Here is a 25307-nt window from a genome sequence, read left to right as displayed (position 1 = left end):
AGGCTCCACTAGGTGCCCATGAGCCCTCGAAGGAGCCCTTGTTTGGGCTTCAAAGATGAAGGGAGTGACTCTGGGCTCTAGGCTGGTGAAAACTGTCTGCCACTCACATCCCACCTCAGGCTGCCATGATGAACCTCTCTGCTGTCTGTGTTACTTCATGTCCAGACACTGGGACGAAGCAAGGCTTTTGTAAAAAATCACAGAAAGTGACAAAGTAGAAGTATTTGCTAAATTTCAAACTATGGCTTTAATTAGGAACTGTAATTTATTTTGATTTTACCTATTTTATTCTAAAAGTAGAGTTGAGGTCCTACCCTACCCCCCACCCCCCAGAGTGATGCCTACCTCTCCAAAACTACAAAGCCCAAATAGGTAGAGGCTGGTGTGAGTGCCACATTGCTCTGGTCTGGAGGGGTGTGCCAAGCTGAGGGCCACAAGAGGCAGACTCCATATCATTGAGAAGGTCACTTCTTTCTCTGCCCCCAGAAAGAAATCGATGGAAGCCTGGACACTGATGACAGACAGTCTTCCTGCCTGTGGTACCAACAGGACACTGGGAGGCAGGCTCCAAGGAGGCCATCTCCTGGACCACACAGGCATCCCCCAAGCTGTGCGTGAGGGAAGGCATGGAACTTCTGGGAACATCTCAGTGCATGGCAAAACCAACATCCCCTCCCCCACCAGTCCCCTTGCTGTGTGTGCTCCACCCAGCCCAAGTCCTCCCTAGGTCCTCCTCCCCCACACCTGCCATTGAGAGGCCTCTGCAGGGTAACCCCGAAAACCTTGGTTCAGTATGAGCTGAGAACAGGAGGGGTCTGGCTTCAATTCTTTTCTCCCTCTGCACAAAACATGATTTAAGTGCTTCCAAATGAATAAGCATATCTAAAAATCAAACTAGGCTGGATCATAGCCTCAGCATGTGGGGCCTTGCTTTAAATATGCAGATTTCTAGGTTGAACTGCATGCCCAAATCGGGCCCTGAACAGCTTAGAGGAAGGATACCACAATGTTCTTGTTCCCACGTCAGCCTATTAGCAGTGGGTGGCTATGGCAGCCAGAAACCGCTAGGTGGCGCTGCCGACCTGGATAAGAAAGGAGCTGGTGCAGGAGCAGATGCGGGTCTTGAGGGTAAATCAGCAAAGCGGGGTCTGTGGGACCCGCAAAGGAGAAGAGTCACAGATTGGAGGGGCTGCCCTGTCTAACTGGCATCTCAGTGGTCCCGCCACCAAACCCTTACGTCTCCACCTGGGAAGGACGGACTGACGGCATCAGACGTCTTTACACTAAAGCTCCAGACTGCCCACTGTCCTAGGTTCTTCTGAGACACACCACCCATCCTCCAACCCACTCTTCCTGCTAGATTACGCCCCTTCTTCCTACCCCACGGGAACGCCTGGGAGACTTAAGTCAGCCTCGCATCTTGAAATGATCGCGCGCTCTTCAAGAACAATCCACGGACCCTCGGAGTCCGCACTGCCTGCTGTGAAGTCTGCCTTCCCTGCTGCCTCCCCACCCTACCCCTTCCCCTTGTGCCCTGGTTTCCCTCCTGCCTGGACAGGAGCCAACCCCGGAGGCTCACTAGCAGAGACCCTACTCCAGCCCTTCCGGCAGGGCTTCCTGATTGCTCCAGTTCACAGCCAGGCCTGTGGGTATAGGCTGCTGCTATAAGGCCCCAGCTGACCTGAGGGCTAGGTACAAGGGTCTCAGTGCCTGGTGGCCTCCTACAGGTGGGCTCAAGGTCCCACAGAAGTCAGGAGGAGGCCACGTGCCGAGCATTACTCTTCCTGGCTCCATCATCTCCACGGTAGTGTTTACCCTTGCCTTAGCCCCAGAGCACTGAGTTCTACCTTACAGAAGGGCAGCCAGGACTCAGCAGCCCACCCGGACAGGTTTACCATCACATCCTTTCTCTGAGCAGCTGCTCTGGGGTGCCTGACATTGTCAGAGCAGTTTTTTCTCTCACTCCTTCAAGTATTATTTGAGCCCTTCCTTCACTGTGCTCCCAGCTCCGTCTCCTGCCCAGTGGATGGCAGCTAATGGTCACCAAAGCAGCTCCTACCTCAACCCCTACTGAAAGATGTCTGCAGCAGCTGTGCTGGGACCCCCGTAGTCCTGCTCCTCCGTGGTCTGCACATGAGCCCCAATGCCTGCTGTCTATTGCTCGCACTAATCATCACGTGACATCTACCACACTGGCTCTCTAAGACATCCCCAACCCCCAAGCACACTAACGTGCCTGTCCATCTGTCCACAGATCCCCATGCAATGGTGGAAAGTGTATACCTGTGCACTAGCAGGTCAGCACAGAAATACTGGCCTCTATTAGAAAACTCCCACTACTTCAAAGCACTTTCTTTTTTTTTTTGGTTTTTCGAGACAGGGTTTTTCTGTGTAGCTTTGCGCCTTTTCCTGGAACTCACTCTGTAGTCCAGGCTGGCACCGAACTCACAGAGATCCACCTGGCTCTGCCTCCCAAGTGCTGGGACTAAAGGCGTGTGCCATCACTGCCCGGTCTATGCCGTGTTTCAAATCACGAACTATAAGGACCCTACACAGACCCAGCGATTCTTGCGAGCCCTCCTGTGAACAAGCATGCCTCAGCCCCTTGGGAGATGGGTGCTGCCACAATATTGTCACCACTGACAAAAGCTTGGAATGGCCTCTTCCCAGAAGGTCAACAGAGAAAAGATAACAGCCCAACTTCAGCCTTCCTAGACGGCCAAGGACCTCATCAAGACACTGGTGCCCCGCCCCCTCTCAAGGCCACCTCTGGTTCTCTTTTATTTGGGTTTGTTTTTGCTTTTTAGGCAGTTCTGACTGACACACGTGATCCCACTGCCTCAGCTTCAGAGGAGCTAGGAGTACAGGCTTCTGCCACCCCAGGATCTCCAAAGGATGGTGCTGAAAACTTCAAAAACTGTTTTAAGTTGTGACATGGTAAAACGACACAGCAAAGCGGAGCTTCCCTAGCCTTGGTGAAGACACCTCCTCCTGCGCATCCTTGGCAGGTAAGTATGTGCATTTTCATAACAGGAAAGATAGGCCAAGATGAACTCTCAAAGGGAGAGGCTCTACAGAATGATTTCTTTGGTTGGATAGTTGTTCTGTATTTAACAGATCTGGAAGCTGCAGTGGGGTGTCTTTCTGTATGCTGTGAATAGATGCTGTTCCCACTGGTTAGTAAATAAAGCTGCATTGGCCTATGGCAGGGCATGATAGAGCCAGGCGGGAAAATCCAAAAGAGATAATGAGAGGAGAAGGAGAGTGGGGGAGGGGGCAGGGAGGAGGACACCAAACCGCTGTCCAAGGAACAACATGTAATGGGACACAGGTAAAGCCATGGAACACATGGTGCTACATAGATAAATAGAAATGTTTTAATTTAAAATGAAAGAGCTAGCTAGCAAGAAGCCTGCCATAGGCCATACAGTTGGTAATTAATATAAGCCTCTGAGCGATTATTTTATAAGCAGCTGCAGGACTGGAGAAACACTGGGCCACAGAGCTGGGCAGAACCGGAGAAACTTCCAACTACAGGAAGCACCTGTTCTATGAAGGGAAGTCAACCTGTTTATTCACAGATGCAAGTGTGAGAAAAGGTGCTGATTCCTCTCACGGGTGGACTCTGGAGCCGAGTGGCTTGCTGGCTGTTGGGAGAGCGGCCAACTCCCCGCACCCCACACCTAGCCTTTACTTACATCCTCTGACTCGAACACGTGACAAATCATCTTGTACTGCTTCTTCCCCTCCTGGGCTCCAGGCGTGGTCTCAATGCAGTCCTGAGAGGCTGACCGGGGCATGCGGCGTCTGGCCATCAGAACCACGATGTTCCCGATGTCTGCAATGTAGGAGATGGTGCGCAAGGCATGGTCCATCATGGTTTCCTGTCGGGAGGAGGACAGGCCACATCAGGGAGCACCGAGACTATTTGCCACTAACAATCCGTTTAACCTGGTGTTTTGCAACCTTGGCCCTCCTACCATTTGGGGCCAGATCACTCTAGAAAGCAGGGCTGTCCTGTATACTGGAGGATGGCAGTAGCATCCCTGGCCTCTACCCACTGGATACCAAAACCAAAAATATCTCTGGTCATTGCCAAATGTCCTAAAGGAAGGGTGGGGGTGTTGCAGTGGCCCTTGTTGAGAACCACGGCTCTAGTTAACACAGTGTTTCATGATGGTCCTGGAGAAAGTAGCCTGTGTGATGCTGGGGTGGGGCTATTCAGCCTTGGAGATGGAGCACATCCCTTGTGCTGTGTACACTTCCACACAGGCAGACTCCATGCCCTCCCAGCTTTTCTGGGTCAAAGCCAATGATGCGTTTGTCACAAGTCAGGAGAGGAAGTAGCCAGTGAGCTTGCCTGTGGTCGGTGAGTCTCCACAGTGGTCCCTAGCCAGGTCCATTACTCTTGATGTCTTTTGTCATTTGATAGGAATCTCCTTGGGCATCTTGCCCAGGACCCCGTCTCCTAACAAGGCTGCACACAAAGGCTCTGAGAAACTAATCAGTTGGTCTTTTGTGCCTTTGTTCTCCCGTCACAAAGGGAAACCGGGTGTTTCTGAGGCTCTGACCTCTGGAGTTCTTTTCTTCTGCACGGATTCTTTCTCTCGTGGTGTGCACTGCACGCACCTCTAGGCAGTGGTCTGCTTTCTGTCAAGGTTATGAGGGGGCTCATCATCCACAGCACAGGGGTGGGGAACCAGCACAGGGAAGGTGGGGGATGAGTCTTCAGCACTGAGACACAGGCATCTGAGACACTGGCCGCTGGCAAAAGCTCCCGAACCATTCCCCAGCTGTGACTCCTCAGACAGAAGCTGCCAGTGTAGTGCCCTCCTCACTCTCCCTGGCCATGCCGGGCCGCTTCAGCCTCTACTCTCTCACCTGTTGCCACCCCTCCAGCCATCTGCCAGTGTTTCAATTTTCCATTCAAACCAGCCTCCCGCTGCCGCCTCCTCTCCAGCTCATTCTAAACGGTGACTCGGAACGAGCTCACTAGCTATTGATGGCCTCAGCCAGGGACAGGGGATGGAGACAAACGACCACCTCAGTAGGCTAAATGGTGGTCCCAAGAGAGGCTTGTCTACAAGGCCCACCCTCTGCTGGCACACGGGAAGTATATTTCAGAACAGCTGCCATCACGCTACCTGCCGAGCATGACCCCCATTGCCTGGACTGTTTGTGTGGACGGCAGAGCCTATGTGGGACACCTCCACTCTTTCTGGAATTCTGCAGTCTTGCTACACAGCGTGGAGAGAGTCCCTATGTGACCAATCCCCCAGACAGGACCTTGGGTGCTGAGACACCTTCCTGGCAGATACACTAGCATCTGCATTCACTGCCCGGGGAGCTGAGGAGTCCCTGGGGACAGACTCTGAAGACGCAGCAGGGATTCTTCGGCACTTCGCCCAGACACCCTTCCCCTTGCTGACAGCTGCAGCTGCATCTGGGATGTCCCCAAAGGCCCCTCCCTACCTGTGGGGCTGCTGAGAAGTGGCAGACCCTTCAGGAGGCTGGGCCTGGGGGAATAAAGCCATGTCAGTGGCAGCACATCCTGGGGTTTATTAGAACCTCGGGCCACCGTTTCCTCTCTCTTCTCCTGAAAGTCACCAGGAGATAAACAACTTCCTCCCCCATGTGCTCCCACTATGATGGCTCCCTCACCATCAGTGTGTAAGCAGTGGCGCCAGCAGGCTGTAGACTAGCAGCTCTCAGCCTTCCTAAAGCTGTGACCCTTTGATACCATTCCTCATGTTGTGGTGACCCCCAACCATAAAGATATTTCATGGCGTCTGCATAACTGTGATTTTGCTACTATTATGAATTGTTATGTAAATATTCAATATGTGACACCCAGGGGTCGCAACCCACAGGTTGAGAACAACTGCTGTAGACTATCACTGCCCCAACAGTGAGCCAAACAAACCTTTCTTCTTTGATGCTGATTGGCTCAGGCATTTTCCCCCACGGCAATGAAAAGTTAACTAAATGGCAGAAACTCTGATGTTGGGAACCAGGGTCCACCACAGTGCAAGACAAAGGGGAGTGTATATGGACTGGGGAGGAGAGCGCTACAATCCCAATAGGGGTCTCGATAGGATGAACTCGCAGCTTTTTGCAGCACATACACTCTAGCTCCGTGAACTGTCAGGGCTCAGGGGCAATGCCCCGCCAGTAACAGTGAGCACAGCCAGCAGCCAGGCCCACATTTATACGTGTCATCGTCTACTAAAACAAACTGCGGGTCCCTGAGAAAGATGCCTGGCTCAGGTCTGAGGACGGCAAAGCGCAGAGTTATTGCCAAATACTTAGGGTCCCAGAAAGTAAGAAAGGGCTCAAACGTTGGAGGGAGAGCACCAAAATATCACCACGAACAGCAAGGGTCTCGGCGTCTAGCAGGAAAGTGAGCAGGGAAGACGGGGAGGACCATTTCATAGAGCAGCATGAGTCGGCAGTAGAAATCATGGTGTCATTATAAACCACTGCTGTGTATTTTCTATGTTGCAAACAACATGGGCAAGGCTGTCAACCTCTGCCAAGAGCTCAGGGTGCTAGGGATCAAGGGCACAGAGGGTCTAGTGCAGGGCTTCTCAACCTGTGGGTCGCAACCCCTTGACAAACTCCCAGCTCTACAACTATCTACATCGCCCTGCATAACAGCAGCAAAATTACAGTTAAGAAGTTAACAATGAAAATAACTTTATGGTTGGGGGTCCCCACAACATGAGGAACTGTATTAAAGGGTCGCAGGATTGGAAGGTTGAGAACCACCAGGTCTAGTATGTCACCTTCCTGCCTCCCCGACAATGACAAAGAAATAAAGGTACCTTGAACCTGGGCACAGAAGCACAATCCTCCTGGGGATAGCTCTTCTACAGCTAGAAGCCCGCCCCCCTGAGGCCCCAAGCTCAGCCGCTGGCTATCATGATTCGGGACAACAGTCTGTCAAGTGCTCACCTGCGTGTCAGCATTTAAAACCTTGATCCTCTGGGTGGAGATGAAGAGGTCTACTTCCGTCAGTGTCTGAGCATCGCCCTCAGAATTCTAAGAGAGAACAACAGATGTTGTCACAACCCAGAAGTTGACCACAGTTCACTGCCTCATGCTTGACTATAGTGACCCTGAGGTGCTATGGAAGGAAACACTAATCCAAAATGGGGCAGCCGCTGGCAGCCTGCATGCATGCGTGGTGGGGAATCCTCTCTTGAGTGTGAGCTCTCAGGGTACAGAACACAGGGAGAAGAGGCTGCTTTGCCACAGCAGGTGTCTGGGGTCTTACTGGGCCCCCCTGGCAGCAAGCAGGGCCCCCTGGCTAATTCCTGCTGGATGCCGTGATGGTGACTGGTGATGGTGACTGTCACCACGCTCCAAGTACATTCTTGAGGTTGGAGACTCTAGGAAATGGGGGAGGGGAAACTGTCCTCAAAGAGGTTGGGTTCAGACCCAAGCCCTTCCTTTTTCCTTAAATGATCACGTGAACACCCTTCCAAAGGTCATGAGAGATGCAGGACAGGGCCAGGCACTGCCTGACAGTGCCATGCGTGTGCAGGGTGAAGTTGTCACACCTCCTTTGTGTCCCCCACTGGAAGCAGCTCCGTCTGTGAGCTGTGTTTCAACCCCCTGCTCTGAAGCTGAATAGCTACTCAAGGCCTGCCCCTGAGAAGGACGGCTTCTGGTTGTTTTACATTGCCTGTGAGGACCCTCATTCCCTCACAGTGGCACTGAGAAAGAACCCCCACCCTGCCGCTTTGCCCACTGGGGAGAATAATTCAGTGTGGTCACTGGGGGCCTGCGGTGGTGTCCTCCATCACAACAGAGCAGAGACTGTGACTTAATTGTTCAGTAGACAGACTTCCACTGTAGGGAAAGGGAGCCCAGCATGTGTGGTCCTTTGGCCACAGAACCAGAAAATGTTGTCACTTTGCGGACAGGGGAAACTAAATCTCTTGTTGTTGAAATGTAAGGAAAGAAAAGGGGACAGATGACAAGCTACTGTGCTGCATGTCCATGGACTTACCCAAGACCCTCTCACCGAGTTTGCTGGTGTCTTGATTAAGTATGTAGAAAGTAAGCAGCATTTATGGACTAGGTCAACAACCAACGACTGTCAACCGAATTTCTGAAAGTCTACCCAGGCTTAAAAACCTCTTCTTTTCTTTCCTTTTTCTTCTTTTTTCTTTTTCCTTTTAGGTGTTTGTGTGCCAAGACCTTTGCTCGCTAGGTAGGTGCTCTACCACTGAATCACATCTGGTAGAGAGGGCAGTTCCAAGACAAACTACTCTTTGTCCCGGTTTAGAGGGTGAAAACTAATGGGCCCAAGAAGCAGAACAATGTAGTTAATGATATGTGGGAAGCCGAGTACTAGGACATTGTCCTAGCAAATGTCCTGTATAGAAGTGTCCATGCAAAACAGAGTTCTGCAGACATGAGCCATGCTCCAGGACATGGGAGACAGTAGATAAGAAAAGTTGATTAACCTGGGACAACAAAATAAGCATGAAGTGTGGCTTCATTCCCAAACCCAGCATTCTCCTAACAAGGAAGAAAAGCCTGCGAGCTCTGTGGTGGTACTGCTTGAATTCCTACCGGAAGTCCCCATGCATAGAGTAAGACACGCACACATGCGTGTATGCACGCACGCACACACGCAAACACCACTGTCTCAGGCCCACACAGGTCCTACACACCGCTTTTTTCTTGATCTTAGCAGCCTTCTGCATCCTCTGAGCAGCATGGAAGAGAAAAGAAAATCAGGAAGGAAGCTGTGGCAAGGTTAGTGCAGCCTTGTGCTTAATAGAAAGAACCCAAACTCTGCAAGTCTGGGCCGGTGGACCATCACCACTGTGCTGAGAACACACAGTAAAGACAGACCTTTCACGCTTGCCACCCCCAGGGGTAGAAATGGCTGCCGGCCACTCCATATACCCGAGGATGGGACTGGGTACCAGGAAACGGGCCACGGTGGGTCATGAGCCATAGGGCCCGGCGCTTTGGTCTAAGGACAGGAGCAGGCTGGGCTCAGCCCTGGCTCTGCCTGCTCTGCCTTGCCTTCGCCAGCACAGAAGGTCTCGTGGTGCCCTCTGTTCCATCCAAGGAGGCTAGTGTGTAGTGAGGACAGTGTCGGGGTAACATGGTTCCTCATTCCCACAGGCTGGCAGGATATTCAGGCTCCACCTCATGCAGGGTGGGGCACCAACTCATATTGCCCTGTCCCCTCCCCTTGACCTTACTTAACTTTACTGGTATGGTCTCATGTTCCCCCCTGCCCATCATCACCTACCGGAAACACCACAGTCCAAAAAGCCTACAGAGCTCTGAGGACACCAGTTCTCCTTGAGGCCATACATTTGAGTGACACTTGATGTATGTCCCCTGCTTCTAGAAGCACTTTGGAGCTAAAAATACACGGTTGGGACAGGATTTAAGGCTCCAAACAAATATGCTTAAAGACGGGAATGCTTCGGAACTGTCGGCTTTTCTTTGAAAAATCGTTTCCCAGTGACTGAATGGACCACGTGTAAGGAGCTAGTGATGACTGTGCCCGGCTGAACATTCACCAGCCAGGCTACAGGTCTCTTTGGAGATGCTGGGCCATGCCTGGTCTCTGTGCTGGGCAAAGCTCCTGAACCCCACTGTACTCCCCCACTTCAGTGTCCCCCCCCCAGGGACCCACTCCAGTAGCCCTCAGGGCCCGGAAGCACCCCACCTTGACCCTGCTGACAGCCTCCTGAGCTTGCATCATCCGGATGTTTTTAGAGGGGTTACGCTCAGAGAGCAGCTGGGTGGAGCCCAGGTAGTTGGCTGCGAAGATGATGCCATCGATGAGGTCTTCCGGCTCACAGGGCCCTGGAACTGAGGAGGTAGAGAGTGAGTGCCTTCCTAAAAGAGATCCACCAGGAACCAAGGGCTTAGATGCCCAGCCCAGCACCAGGGACACAGGGACCAGGAGGGTGAAGCCGGAGGACTGAGCTGTGTAGCAGATCTGCAGCTCAGGGGAAACCAGTCCAAGCCACACAACTGACACACGGCTGGACAGCTCCGCGTGAATGGTGTGATGAGGGGTACTCCTGGAACCCAGGCGACTGTCTCCCAAGGTAGCTCAGCCTCCAGGGTGACCCGCACCCGCTGTCCTCCCAAACACAGCAGCACTTTCCACCCTCTCATGGAGGTCCGTGAAGGTCCATGCTGAATTCTTCGGTGACTTTGTCTCCACCCCTCTCCAGCGGGGCTCCTGCCAGCCTGCAGCTTCTCATCCCACCCAACCCAGGCCTCAGCAGGGCAGCACAGCCCTGATTCTATCTGCCGCCTCTAGACTCAAAACAGAAGCTCTGATGGAATGCTCCACCTCTGCTGTCCAAGGCAAGGAGGACCATGGCCACTGGTGCTCTGAATGCTTCCACTAAAGACCAACTGTTCCCAAACGTGCAGCTGACTGATGCTCTGTATCTGTGACCCACATCTGGGATCTTTCAGATCATGCACTGTGTAGTGAGACCTGAGATGGTTGTGCCCACGCTGAGCAAGTGCAGACTTTTTCCCTGGTGGTTATTCCCTGAAAAACTACAGTGTAACCGTTGTTCACATGACACTTCTGTTGTCGCTGGTACTTTAAAGCCATCTAGAGATACATTTGAGTATGGAGGAGGGTCTGGAAATTACATTTTTATCCAAGGGATGCAGGCAGCTGTGGACTGGCTTCCCAAGGGGTCTGGGAACCAGTTCTTGAGAGACATCAAAGGAGGAATGACTAATTTCAATAAACTGTAATATTGAAAGCCACAGGTTAGTGTCCCATGGCTCCTGAACAGGGCACCGCAGCTCTAGTGAGGGGTCTACTAACGTGCTCTGTAAGGGGCAGATGGTGACTATTTCTGTGCTTGTCCTGTCTGTAGCAAGGACCGACTTCTGCACTTGAGATACAAAAGCTGAAATATGGAAAGGATATTTACAATATCAGGTAGGACTACAGTCAGCCGACAGGCAACCTGGTGTAGGCTTACAAGGCTGCTCCAGCTGCTGGTCAGGACCTCCCTGAGCATCCTGCATAGATGGAAGTTCCAGTGGTGACTTCCGGTCTGTGGCACAGCCCTTACAGCAGTGCAAAGCCATTGAGCTCCCCGGCCACTCCACATCCTCAGGGAAGAAGCCTGTCCCCCTGTAGAACCCAAGGACAGTTGGAAGGCAGATGTGATGATTCAAAGGGGAAGGGAGGTGGTCCTTTCTCAAGCCTGTGTCCAGAGGTGGAGATGCGTCCAATGACCCCTTGCCCCCCTTCACCATGACAACCAATGTGACCTGGCTGACACAGTTCTACCTGGAGATCCTTGGGCAGGAGCCATGCTGCAGGGCTGTCTGGGGGCTCTGCCATCTGCATCTGATAAGCTCAGGCTTTCTGGGTTCAAACTGGCAATCCAGCAAGCACCCAGATGCCTGGCAAATGGTCACATCGCAGGTTGCTCCTCCCTCTGTCACTGTCCCCTTGCTGATGGGCAGTGCAGCTGCATCCTGCTGCTCGGGTGATGCTTTTGTTACCACACTTCTTCCGGCCACCCACGCTAGCATCGAGCTCGGTGATGGCTCAGGTCAGAAAGACCGATCCAGCTGAAGCTCTCTGGTGGGTGTCAGGCCATCGTGGATTCTCGTGGAGCTTCCCTCACCTAGAACTCCCTCCTAGATCATCAGGCTCCTGTCCCACAGTGCTGGCCACCAGTGCCCCAAATGCACACATAGACACATGCTACACACACACACACACACACACACACACACACACACACACACAGGGAAGGGGAGTAAGAGGGAGAGCAAGCAGCTGCCAGGGGTGGCACAGGCTGTGTCTGGACCTTGCACACTGGCCCCGTGCTCCTCCTGGGAATGGGGGGGGGGGGAGGGAGTGTGAGCTTCCAGCAATGAGGAGTTCTTAGCTCTGAATGGAGAGCAATAGCCTCTGTGGAAGACACCTTAAATTATTAAAGCAGCAAAGTGCCTGTGATTATCTTAGCCCAAACTCAGATGAAAGAAGAGGGCTATGAAGTCCGAGGGAATTGCTGGCACCTGAGGGAAGCCAGTCTGGCATCTGATGGCCAGGTGCCGGGTTCCGGGGAGATGGTGTTCAGGAGCCAGCACTGCTCTGGGAGCCAGCTACCTTACCCTTAGTGGGGACAGAGGGAGCAGGGGGGTCACAACACTCAGAGAAACTCCCGATGAGGACAGAGCCGTTCCGGGAAGGGACTCGTGAACACAAAGCGGCTGTGGCTGCCTCAAAAGATTGGGTCTCTCAACATCATGGGAGAGGGAGGGGCTCACGAGGGTTCTCCTCCCTAGATCTACTAATGGTGGCTCAGGGAGGCATGTCACTCTCTTCAGTGACGTGACCACTGACAAGCTGTCATGCTCAAGTAAAGAAACCCTCACCTATGCCACGTAAGTTGCCAATAGACACAGTGCCCCCTCTCTTTCACATGTGTGTGTGCATGCATGCATGCATGCATGCACACACACACACACACACACACATGCACACACACACACCATGAAGACAAACATCATGAAGACATAAAAAGGGAGGCAGAAAAGGAGGGGACTTATTGGGGGAAGGTTTCAGTAGGAAAAAGAAGGATGAGATGGGATAAAGGGGTGTGAAAATGACCAGCGTTAATTATATACCTGTATCAAATTATCAAAGAACAAAAGAGAAGAATCAAGGCCGTGGCTCTCAGCTCTGGGCTGCTGGGCCTCTGAACCTGCTCTGAGTGTACAGCTGAGACGACAGAGGATGAAGCCGGGGCCCCGTCCAGCACCTGGGCAGGCCTAGTGAACTCCGCAAGCCCCAGGGTTGGGACAGGCATGCTCAGACTGCAAGACTGCCACAGTGGAGCAGAGTAGAATCGGGAGACTCCTCCCCAGTCAGGCCAAGTACCCTCTGGAAGCCATAGAGCCACACTAGCTTTCTCAAGCTAGGTCTCCCGCACCCTGCCCCCAAGGACATGCCAGCTCTCCCTGCAGCTCTCCAAGGTCAGGGCCTCATCAGGCCACCTCTTTCTATGAAAAGCACCATAGCACTCGGTCTGGAGCTGCCTATTGGCAGTGATGGTCCTACCACCGGGAGAGGTGGGGGGGATGGAAGGGGCGGGGTTCAGAAGCCACGCAACACAAGGGACAGGAACCATCCCAACATCACAACCTGGACACTGCAACCCTGACTTCTGGGACTTCGGACTGAAGGACTTCAGTTTGTCCACCATAGGCCACCTGGGGCTTCTTTCTCTCCAGCAAGCATGGGTCGGAGATGTCTGTATCACTGGCCAAGGGGCAGCTCATAGGCCTGCATTCCCCAAGTGGGGCCCAGTGCAATAATAATAATAATGTGTGTGTGTGTGTGTGTGTGTGTGTGTGTGTGTGTGTGTGTGCGCGTGTGTGCATGCATGCGTGCGTGCGTGTGAAAGAAGAGGGCCACTACTGTGTCCTGCAGCTGGTGCAGGGACTTTATCTACCCTTGGTGAGACTCAGCCAATACCAAGGTCTCAGCCAGGTAAGTGTCCCCTCCTCCTGTGGGAGGGAGGGGCAGGGACCGGTCTCTCTTCTGACTTTGACTCCCACTTTCGGAGGCTGCTGTCTAGCGGCTCCTTCCATCAGTTCCCCAGGCAACATGGCCAGCTTTCTGGACCTCCATGGCGCTCATGTTCCTGTTTTCAGCCATGCACCTGAAGAGACTGTTGGCAGGACTCTCGCTCCTCACTGATCTGAGAGCAGTGGAGGGCACAGACCCCTGTGTGTGAAGGGCACTTGTTCTTCCTTTGCTGAACTCCGGCAGCAACGCTTGGCTGACACCAGCAGAGGGAGACAGAGAGCACAGTAACTCCAAACGTTTGACAGACAGGTGAGCCTGAGTCCCCAGAGGGCGACGTGCCCCTTCCTGATGTACCTCTGACTCACACAGCATATGTCCCCTGTGTGTGCAGTTGACAGGGGTGCGGGACACTGTTCTTCCTTCCCTTCCTGAAGTAGCAGCATGGTTAAAGAGCCCGCTGTCCTGCCCTGGAGAGTCCTTGTGCTCTATGTGTGACCTTGGGGTCCGCACTTGGACCTGGACCTGAGGCTCCTTGCCAGCTCTGTGGACAGGGAAGTGCTGGGGTCTTGTGGAGCTGTACCTGGGGTCACCCATCTCTGTTACTTGGGGAGGACAATCCTGCATGTTAGGAGTGGGCAGAGGCTGCTAGACAGCCGTCTGTTTCCGTTATTCTCCTCGGCTCCAAAACTGCCCACCTCTCCCTGGGTGCCAGAGAGCACGGTTGTGGGGCCGGAGCACAGCACCGGGCGGACAGAACTGTGTGCGGCTGGGAGGCCCTGGGTGCAGCTGCCATGTCTCACTCACCAGCCCTGTGTGAAAGCAGAGTCGCGGCCATCCGTCCTTCACAATCCCATGAAATCAACCTCATTATCCCACTGTAGGAGAAAGACCATTGAAGCGAGGTCAAAGGACTTTCCCCAAATCCGCATCCAGCCTGTGAGGACTTGTGATGTCACAAAACATGGCTCACTGGCTGGAGGGTGAGGCTGACACCAGTCCACAGGCCAACAAAACTCATCAGGAAGGACTGTGGTGAGCATCAGGAAGGGAGGGTGTGGCCCCAAAGGAAGAGGAGCAGGCTCAACCTCTTGAGGAACCTGGGCGGGGCTGCCAGTGAGTGGGAGTCTGCAACACTGGACACTATCAGCAAGTCGGGGAAGAGAGCTTTCCAGGCTGAGTCAAGAGCCGGCGCAAAGGTCCTGGGGTGGCAGAGAGAGAAGCAATTCAGAAGGACTAAAGGCTGTCCAGATGACCTGGTGCAAGGAATGAGCCAGCAGCTGGAATAAGTCAGAGTGTAGAAAGAGCACTGGCCAGATGTGAGGACTTTGGAGCCCTTCCAAAGATGGTCACCCTGGCCTAACAGCCAGGGGAGTAGCCCAACCACACCACTTTCTCCAGAGAGATAAAACAGGGAGGAAGAATGGACAGCCGCTAAGTGGCCACTGCAGGGGTCCAAGCCAGCAAGAAAGGATGCTGGTATAGACCAGGAGGAGGATGGAGACTGAGAAAGTCAGCCAAAATTTGGGCTGAATGTGAGGTGAGGTTGAGGGGGATTGGAAGACTGCCCTTGGCTAGATGGTTGGAGCTTCTGCTCACTATAAAGGGTTTCTTGGGAAAAGATTGGCCTTGGGGTGGGGCTTTTGGACCAGTTTAGCTAAAGGGGCCAGGGCACCTTCCAAGAACAGCTTAGAAGGCAGCCCAGGTTAGACAACAGATTAAGAATGAGCTGTGAGAGGTGCAGGCGTGGGTGAGTCACCGTGGAGAGGACAGGGAGAGAGGTGGCAGAGGGAGCCCCCGGGAACCAGCTCTGCCAGGCATCATGACAAGAAGGGGCAGAGAGAGAGAGAGAGACAGAGACAGAGACAGAGACAGAGACAGAGAAGAGCCCATCTGTACCGTGCTGCCAGGAGGCCGTCTATAAGGGGCCCTCATGTACTGGGCACCCTGACAAGGCAGCCAGCGGTGACCTTGGAGCAGTTTCAAGGGACAGCAGGCGGGATCCAGCCCATGGGGTGAGGAACGTGGGCAGGTGCGGGCTGTGAGCCATTCCCCGGATCTGGCTCCAAGGAGAGAATAGGATTGCTAGTTTGCAGATATGTAAGACAGACAGATGGATTCAGTGGGAGGGAGTGAGAAGGAATAGGCATCGGATCTTGTGAGGACTATGGTGCCGAGGGACACCTGTCTCCACGGCCTCAGAAAGGCCACAAATCCGATACGTCATTCTCGGGAGAGTCTTCAGACCACATGTCAGGGCAACCACCCAGGTCCATGAAGGGCCAACCCATGGAAAGAAGGCCTCAAGAGGGGAAGGAATGGCCTCCAGGCCCTCGGGAAAGGCTCTGGGGTCTACATTGCTTCCCTCTCTACAGCAGCAAGAGCAAGGCTCGACTCTGCAGCAGCTTGGGCCACCGAGAAGCCCCTGTGCAGCTCATAGATGGCACTACCTGTAAATTCAGGCCTGACATGGGCAGGGCCGTCATGGAGAGGGGCAACTCACAGTGACATGGTGTGGTGCTTTAGAACACAGTGAATGACAAGGTCAGTGGGTGCAGGAGGAGAAGCTGTGGCAGAGAGGAAAAGGCCAAAGCAGAGAAGAAAAGGCCAAAGCCAAGTCCAGCCCAATCCCCAGCACTGCTGAGGACACTGTAATCATTAGCTTGTGTATCTGGGTGGCTGACTTCCAAGAAAAAGGAAAAATAAAAGAAAAGGAAAGGAAAGAAAGGAAAAAAAGAAAGAAAGGAACGAAGGAACAAAGAAGAAAAGAAAAAAGAAAAGACTGGCCAGACAGGAAGATGCATTTTTCTATGGCATTATTTGTGAAGGCAGAAACCTGGGGAGTCCCCAGGCACAGCCGAACAGGAGCCATCCTGCAGTGGAGTCCTGTGGAGCGGCTTGGGAGGTGACTAACACCATGCAGCTCCTGAGCACATGGCTAGGATGAGTGTTTAGAAAAAAGGCATGATGGAGAAAAGAAATCTAAACTCACCCCCACTTACCTAAACCGGGGAAGGTAAGCTCACAATAAATATACATGAAACGTTAACCATCACATAAACCAAGTAGGTAAAGAAACTTCATATAACGCCCCCCCCCATAATATCCTATATAAAACTTAAAAAGGTCTTTTATGTTTTATGTGTCCATTTAGAAGTTTATACAAAGAAAAGAGCATTTTGGAAATCTAAAAAAAAAGGCTATGTTAAACGTTATAAATGACTGTCTATATGGAGAAGTATCCATAGAGAAGAAGGAGATAAGGATCCAGGACTGGACACCTCTGCACACAACAAAACCCTGTGTTGTGTGTTTGACTTTAGACCCATGCAAGTACTTTCCATAGTCATACTAACAAAAGCTTATTTCCAAGAATTAAAAGTAATCTAAGTGTTCATTTGTGACATAATCAAAAGACTGAACATGAATCCCAGGTATTTTAAAGAGCTGCTGCAGGACACAGTATTGGTCTGGGATAGGCTGCCATGGAAAGAGAGGCACCGGAGGCCCCAGAGCTTCCCCAGGGTTCCTTTCCTACTTGAGGTCATTTGGTGGTCCATCCCGCTAGGCTTTGCTGCAAAAACAAGAATGAAGGCCAAGAAATCCTAACTGAGCCTCCAGCCCTGAATCCTTGGCAACACCGATACTGTTATCTCTGGAACTGGAGTGTGATTAGCAGAGTAAGACAAATGCATAATCACTTTGAGAATCAGAACCTGAGACACGGGAACAAGAGAATATGAATGCAAGAGCCCCGAAGCCCTGGCAAAAGATATCAGTACGAACCATCATGCAGTGCAACTTTGAAAATACAGCACACTCGTTATTGTTTATTGAGTATAATTGCATAAAAATTACCCCCAAATTTAGTGGCTTAAAACATCAAACACTTATTATCTTGGGAATCCAGCTATGTCTCAGCTGGGGCCTCTGGCTCTGTGGAGGCTGTAGTCAAGGTAGCTGGGAAGCCTGTTACAATCTTAGGCCTGAACAAGAAAAACCAATTCCAAGTTCCCTCCCATGGTTGTTGGCAGAGACTTAGCTCCCTCGCCTGCTGGCCTCCCTGCAGGGCAACTCGGGACCACAACAGAGCAGCCTGGCTCCCTTAGAGAACAAGCAAGATAGAGTGAGGCAGACACCACTCTCTTCCTATTTTTCTCAAACCTAATTTTGCAGGCAATATCCTATTATCACTTTTCCCATCTCATGGTCAGGTTGAGGGGTTTGCATGGCTGTAACTATCAGGAGATCGTTGTCACACATACATACCATATGTGCTCACTTCCTAAGCTCTTCCACAGGGAGCCCCTACTTCACCCAGATTATGGTCTCTAAACAATATTTCCACCTAGCTCCATGATGAAAGGATTAACTGATTCCATTCCCAGGACAAAAATAACATTGAATTGTGCCAGAATTTTAGAACATATTGAGGTCATAAGACTGAGGGACTAACAGCACAAAGCCAGTTGGCTAGAGACATGGAAATATCCATAAGCATGGCATCTTCAGGGCTACCCCACCAGGCTGCAACCCAAGGATGCCCAGTGCCAGTCCCTAAGCCTACTGTTAACCTATATAGATTGATAGAGAAACTCATTATTTTAAACACTGTTAAAGAGAAGAACTCAAGACAGCCAGCTTTTCTTGCGTGCACTATAATCAGGGAAAGTTTGTCTGGATAGAAGTTCAAAGAATCAACAGGGAAAACGGTTCTATCAGAATAACCAATGAATGGATCTAGACAATAATTTATTGCTGGTAAAAATCACTGAAAGAGAGACACTGAAAGATAGCCAGATGTAATGCTATCTATGAAGCTCTGCCCAAGCAATCAAACTTATTATGACTGGGCTCTATCTAAACCCTGACCATTTTCCTGGACATGGACAGAGGGCCATGCAGAAGACACCCTCAAGATGCAACCAACCAAGCCCAGGGTGCTGAAAAAAATGCCACAGGATGAATAGACTTCCACAATGCATCATCAAGACTGTGAAGAAGAAAGCAGATATCGTTAGCTTTGTCAACTTGATGCAGTCATCTGAAAGGATGACTGGGAGGCCTCCCTTGGGGAACTGTCTAGATTAGATTGGCTGGTGGGCATGTCTGTGGAGTCTTGTCTTGATTGCTAGTTGATGGAGGAGAAAAAGCTCATTATGGGTAGTGCTTTCCCCAAGCAAGTGGTCCTGGGTTATATAAGAAAAGCTGAGTAGGCGTGGGGTCTCTGAGCAAGCCAACAAGCACACTCCTCCATGGCTTCTGATTCAAGCTCCTGCTTGAGTTCCTGCTCTGACTTCCCTCAATGAAGGACGGTCACCTGAAAATGTAAAACAAATCAACCTTTCTGCTCCTAAGGTGATTCTGGTCACGGTGTTTTATGACAGCAACAGAAAGAAAATTAGAGGAAAAAACAAACAAACAGATGAGTGGAGAATCTGTAAGAGGCAGAAGAGAATTATAAAATCTATCAGCCAGGCTCACTGAGGACCTGGTTTAGATCTCTGTCGGAGGGACCCTGTGCATGGGCAAATGCACACACAAGCTGGCACCGAATGACACACAGAAATGGCTGCTAGCTTTCTTTTAGTTGTGACAATAGCATTGCAACAGTTTCCAATAGAGTTCCCATATTTTAGAGATACATAGTTGAATTAGTTAAAGGAAAAATGGGATCGCTTTAGAAAACCAGGGAGAGTGTGGGGATGGAGGTTAAGACTACGGGTCATGAGGAGGTGGGCACTGGGAGTCTGGAGCCAGTGAGGGTGCATGGTGATGAGTATGATTTTCTTTCTAATTTCTGTATGTGTGAACATTTTATAACAAATTAAAAGGATGGATCTTTCAAAACTAGTGGGCACATTCCGTTATTATATAATACTGTTCCTTATTTTCTACCCAATTTAGTGAGATAAGAGCAAGAGTTGGTAGAAAACAAGAAAGGAGAGAGTGGAAGACATTTTAATTTGCAGATGGTATGATTCTAAGCCAGGGAAGAGCCAAGAACACACATAAAAATGTATTGGGGGGGGGATAAAACTAAGAAAATTGACCAAACCAATGGTTTAGAATTTAATTTAAAAAAAATCAATAGGTTTCTTTGGACCTACAAACAAGTCAGAAAAAAATGTAACGAAGCAAAAGATAACATTTACCAAAACAACAAGTGGGATAAAAGACCAAAGGATAAATGAAAAGGATATGCCCCAGAGTTTCCGAACAAGCTTTAAAGATAAATACGTTTGACCTGATGGGATGAGAAGCCTCTTTGGGCATCAGAGATGTCTACGCTGTAGAGCTGACACTTTTCCTCTAACTAGATAAACTGAACGGACGCCAAATAAAGATGCCAAGAGGAATTTGTGTGTGTGTAACTAGATAAGCTGATCCAAAAACCATATATAGAAAAAGAGCCACACTAAAGTCTCCGGGGAGGATGTGAAAAAGAACAGTGACAGCAGAAACACACAAGCCCCAGCAAATTATAAAATGCATGGAAATCCCATGAGGAAAGCAGCCTCAGTTGGGACCCCGGTGGACCATCCCCAGATGGACCCAGAGCCAGAAAAATACAGCAAAGGCAGAGCCCTCCATACTGACGATGTTCTGCCACAGCTAGCCAGCTGCTTGGGTACAGGGTACTCAAAATGTGACCTCTGTCTGCATCTATACACCCAAACTTTGCAGATCTATCAGATTTATTTTTTAAAAATTATATAAAAGTCCTAGATGAAAACTTTAAAAAAATAATCTGAACCATGAGAGGATTATGCTGAACTTAAAAGTTACAAATGAAGATTGATCATTTGAACCCATAAAATTTCAGCAAAGTAATATACGTGTGTGTGTGTGTGTGTGTGTGTGTGTGTGTGTGTGTGTGTGTGTGTAGAGAACAAGGTCTGGGTGTGGCTGTTCACACCTGTGAACCTAGCACTGGGGAGATTTGGGGAGACTGAGATAGGAGGTTTCCGAGTTCAAGGCTACAGGGTGAAATTCTGTCTAAACAGAATAAAACAAACAAAACCACGAAGTATAGATGAGGATAACCTGGGACAACTTCCCAATGTGAATCAAAGAGCTCACCTCTTTCAAGTGAAGAGATAGCATGAGTCCATAAGAAACATAAAGGCCAGGGCTTAAGCGAATATTGGTCAAAGTGTAACAACATTCAGCCACAGACAGTGAACCCTGCCGACCCAGTATACAGCATGGTGACTACCGACCACCATCACCAGGTCCACAGTCCCCGATCTTCAGTTCAACCAAGCGCTGACTGAAATGATCTTTAGCTGTATCTATTGAACCTATACAGACATGTATTCTTGTTCTTACCCCCTAAACGATAAAGCATGACAACCACTTGTACAGCATTTACCTGCGTTAGGTATTGTATGTCACACAGTGGGGAATCAGGCACCCACAAGTATGAACTTGCACAGATTCCAAGTGTGCTCTATACCATTGGCTATACAGGACTTGAGAATCTGTGGGGTTTGAGTATCTTGGGGGAGCCCCTGGACTGTAGGCAAGGAATTTGCTAAGATCGTAGATATTAAGTGTTCTCTCTCTACTCCACACAGGAGGGGGCTGTGATAGAGGAGGATGTGTTAACTAGCTTGGCTGTAGAGATTATATCACAATGTATTTTTATATCAAAACATGTGCATATTCACAAACACATTTTGTACTTTCCAATTATATTCCAATACATCTCAGGGAATGGAAGGGTTAAATCCAATAGAGGAATGGACAAAGAATAAGATTTTGGTTGTTTGGTTTTTTGTTTGTTTGCCTGTAGTTTGGGGGTGTGTATATGTGTGTGTGGTATGTATGCGCTTGTGGGTGCAGGCACCCATGTGTGTGTGTGGAGGCCAAAGGCCAATGTTCAATGTCTTCCTGTGTTGCTGCTGCTCTTCACTTTATGCTTTGAGGCAGGGTCTCTTACTGAACCGGAAACTTGAGGTTCCAGACAGACTAGTGGGCTGCAAGCCTCCTACCCCCAGGATTTCCTCTCTCCAGCATCCTGCTCCCCTGCTCTCCAGTACTGGGGCTACAGGCATGTTCCACTATATCTGGTTTTTAGGTGACTGTTAAGAATTGGAACTTGGGTCCTTCAGCTTATGCAGTAAGCATTTTTGCCACTGAGCGGTCTCCTCAGCCCCACAAATGCTATGTTAACAATTTGGATCTGAAGTGTCCCCCGGAAGCCCATGTACTAAAGGCTAAGACCCCCACTGACAGCTCTATCATGAAGTAGCAGGACCTTTAACAGTTATTGGGGTGGCCTTGAAGAGGATTGGGGACCTCAACCCTTTCTTTCTCTCTTTCTGCATCCTAACTGCCACGAGATAGAATCTCATCCTGCCCTGTGCCATGGAGTTCTGCCTCACCACAGTCCTCCAACACAGCCAATCAACCACAGACTGGAAGTTTTGAAACCATGATCCCAAATAAATTCTTCCTTCTTGTAAGTAAATCTGAGTTACTTTGTCACAATAGCAGCACACGGGAAAGGCGGGAAGGAGGGAGGCGCAAACGGCTTAGCTTAGCTTTTGAACTTCTGGCACGCTGTTTGATTTCACTTCCGAGGAAAGACACGTATGTGAAATCTGTGTGATGCCACTGTGTACCCTGTGCCTGGGGTAAGAACGTTGAGCTGGAGGGTGCAGTGTGCTAAATGTGAAGTCAGTACTTCCATCAACAGCTGTCAGAGTGGTTATAGCTCGGATATGAAGTGTCTCACCAAAAGTCTTGTGACCCAGTCACTGATTGAGAGGTGACCTCTAATCACTGATTGAGAGGTGCCCCCAATCACTGACTGAAAGGTGACCCCCAATCACTGATTGAGAGGTGACTGGAAAACACAGTCTCTGACCCAATCAATGGGTTAATTCAGCAGTGAGTTCATAACTTGCTGACACCATTGGGAAGTAAGGAAAGCTCTTAGAGGTGGAGCCTAGTTAAAAAAAAAGTAGGAGGCACATTCCTAGGGGCTGTACCTTGGGGCTCTCTTTCTCCTTCCTGTCTGCCATGCAGTGAGCTGATCTGCCCCACCACATGCCCGATCACCACAGGCCCGCTGCCATGGAGCCCTGACAGAGTGACACAGATTAAATCTTTCATCCTTTAAGTTGTCTATTTGGGTATTTGGTCACGACAACATAAAAATGATCAGCACAAGGACCAAGGGCGGGTCCACTGTCCCCTCCTGCAAGGCACTTCAGCCATGCCAATCAAAGTTAGCATGCTCTAACATTGACATAGCTGCTGACCCTGCTTTATACAAGGAGCGCTTCTATGGAACAACTCACATCCCAACACAAGGCTGTTCACTGCTGCGCTGGCCAGAAACCAGAGTTGGTTTGTACCAGACTAGTTAAAACGCCACTGCCCACCCACGGGCCATGCCCTGGATGACTGCTTAAATAGTCAGCTGGATCTGGGTGCTCACCAGCATTTACTAAGAAAAGAGAGTGCGTGGCGAAGACCCCACTTGGCCAGTGCAGTATCTGTTTAAAGGAGAAGTCTGTATGTAAGCTGGTGTACATCCAGGAAGCTTCAGGGGGAGTCACAAAAGAGAAGACAGGGTGTGAACCGAATTTTCTGTACTGTGCAGGTACAAAAAGACATTCCTCTGGGATCTCCGGAGGGAACTCTTTTTCGCTTCTGCGGATCTTGGCCTGATCCAAACTCTGTCCTGAAGAACTCTTTCAAGCCCTCTGCTAAGCAATAAAAGTTCCTATTTTAAAACACGTGTAATACCTGTCCTTGAGTGCTAATAAAAATGATCTTGTTTGGAAAAGAGAAGAGCTGTTTGCCTCTCTAACCCCTCTTTGAACTCCCATGATCCTTGTGGTCCCACAGAATCACCTGATTCCCAGCCTGTCAACACTGTCCCAGGCCTATGCCATCTCAGGAGCCTTGTCCCCTCACGGTCAAAGAGGACACCTCTATTCAGGTGTCTGCTTAGACAGGCTTGCCCCCAGGTGTTTATTTTAAGAGCAAGTGAAATCTTGGACACAAGCACCCAATAGGGTAGCTTTGTCACTGTGAAAACCCCCGAGAGAAGAAAGGTTTGAAGAAGAGTGGTCTCAGGCAGGACCAGAAGCCTCATGGGCTAGGGTCCCCATTCTTCCTCTTGGCCAGCATGCAGACCAGGTGTGACACACTGACAAGTTATAGATGGGTCATTAAGGAACCTCACGACTCTGACATGTGAAGCTGAGAATTATGGCAGGACTAGCCTCGAGCTGAAGGTGATGTGCTGGGATTGCAGACATCTCACAAGAGCTTTGGCTCAATCACAGAAGGAGCAGCAAGTGTGAGGAATGGGGTATGAGCTTCTGATCTTGGTTATTTTGGACTAATGCAGACACAGTTAGGTGCCATTGCTTGTGTACCAACCTTTGGGCTTTAAGAAGCACATGCAAGCTGGACTTTTATACAAGCTTGTTCACAAGCTGCAACTTTTGCAACATCCTCTACCCTGGATTCATGTGCTTCCAGCTACCATATCCTGCAATGGGGGGGGGGGCATCTTGAATGTGCCTTCTATCTTTCATCACTTATGGAAGTCTTTAGGAGTCTCCTGACATCTGCAGGTCTCTTCTCTAGTGAAGCCCCTGGAACCTGAATGGTATGTCTTCTATTCCTCTTCAGGGGCTGTTGCATACCAAGCTTTGCTTAGGCAGCTCAGCACAAGGATGATGAGCTGAGACCAAAGCCTGGGTTCCAACCCCATTCAGCCACTCCATATCTGGTGACTTTAAGTCAATGACTCGTGCTCACTGAACCTCTATTTCTTCCTCTGAAATGACGCCTACCTCTTACTGCTATTAGAGTGACTGGAGAGTTAATTTATTGGATATCAACTCTTGATATATTAGATATCAATATATCTAAGTACTGATATATTGGAAGACTTAAATCAATCGTGCCTGGCTCAAACTAAGTACCGCTGGGTGTTGCCTTCCTTCTTATGCAAGTTTTCACCATCTTTCTATTCACCCACCCATCCATCTATCCACCTATCAATTTCCGGTGCTGGGATTGAACTCAGCGATTCACATATGCCAAACATGGGCCCAACCACCAAGCCACAGCCCCAATTATCCTCATTATCAAGGGCACATTGGACAGAAATCACAGGCTAAGAACTAATGGGTCTAAGTGCAGGCATGGCATTATCCCTCTTCAGCCACAGGACATCAGCTATGTTACTTTAGCCTTACTGTGCCATGGGACAGAAAGTCCATATTCCTCATAGGGTAACTGGTCAGGTGACATGGTACAGGCATAATAAACAGCATGGGGCTGGGCCACACCATGCCCAGGTGTCGGCTAGGATTTTGGTTTTTTGTTTTTGTTTTTGTTTTTGTTTTTTGTCAACTTGACATAAGCAACAGTCATCTGAGAGGAGGGACCCACAGTTGAGAAAATGACTACACAAGATTGGCATAGAGGCAAGCCTATGGGACATTTTCTGGATTAATGATTGATGTGGGAGGGCCCAGCTTATTGTGGGCAATGCCATCCCTGGGCTGCTGGCCTGGCACGGTATAAGAAAGCAGGCTGGGGAGGCCAATGTGCAGCATTTCTCCAAGGTCTCTGCTTCAGTTCCTGCTCCCACATCCCTGCCTTGAGTTCCCGCCATGACCTCCTTCAGAGATGAAGTGTGACCTGAGAGTGGGAAGCTGGAATAACCCCCTTTCCCTCAACGTAGTTTTGGTCATGGTTTATCACA

At 50.2% G+C, this 25307-nt stretch overlaps 1 protein-coding gene and 1 long non-coding RNA gene across 13 annotated transcripts in view; one reads left to right on the top strand and one right to left on the bottom strand.

The window, feature by feature from the left end:
• Positions 1-25307, bottom strand: part of Apba2 (amyloid beta precursor protein binding family A member 2) — a 233298-nt gene that overhangs the window by 11469 nt on the left and 196522 nt on the right. For 10 of the 12 annotated variants that reach the window (XM_015994740.3, XM_076544313.1, XM_015994739.3 and 7 more), the window contains 4 exons: positions 9704-9849; positions 8685-8720; positions 6955-7041; positions 3699-3884 (listed from right to left, as the gene is read on the bottom strand). In XM_015994740.3, coding sequence (XP_015850226.2) covers positions 3699-3884; positions 6955-7041; positions 8685-8720; positions 9704-9849 — 455 coding nt within the window. The remainder of the gene's footprint in view (positions 1-3698; positions 3885-6954; positions 7042-8684; positions 8721-9703; positions 9850-25307) is intronic. The other 2 variants (XM_076544361.1, XM_076544363.1) reach the window with 1 other exon arrangement.
• Positions 14584-23314, top strand: LOC121829395 (uncharacterized). The gene is made up of 3 exons (XR_006072188.2): positions 14584-15104; positions 21917-22031; positions 23181-23314. It is a non-coding gene; the product is annotated as an uncharacterized LOC121829395 (long non-coding RNA).

Source organism: Peromyscus maniculatus, chromosome 1 (assembly GCF_049852395.1).
Source record: "Peromyscus maniculatus bairdii isolate BWxNUB_F1_BW_parent chromosome 1, HU_Pman_BW_mat_3.1, whole genome shotgun sequence".
Taxonomy (NCBI): Eukaryota; Metazoa; Chordata; class Mammalia; order Rodentia; family Cricetidae; genus Peromyscus; species Peromyscus maniculatus.
The sequence above is the reverse complement of the archived record's forward strand: the minus strand, read 5'-3'. Positions and strand labels throughout refer to the sequence as shown.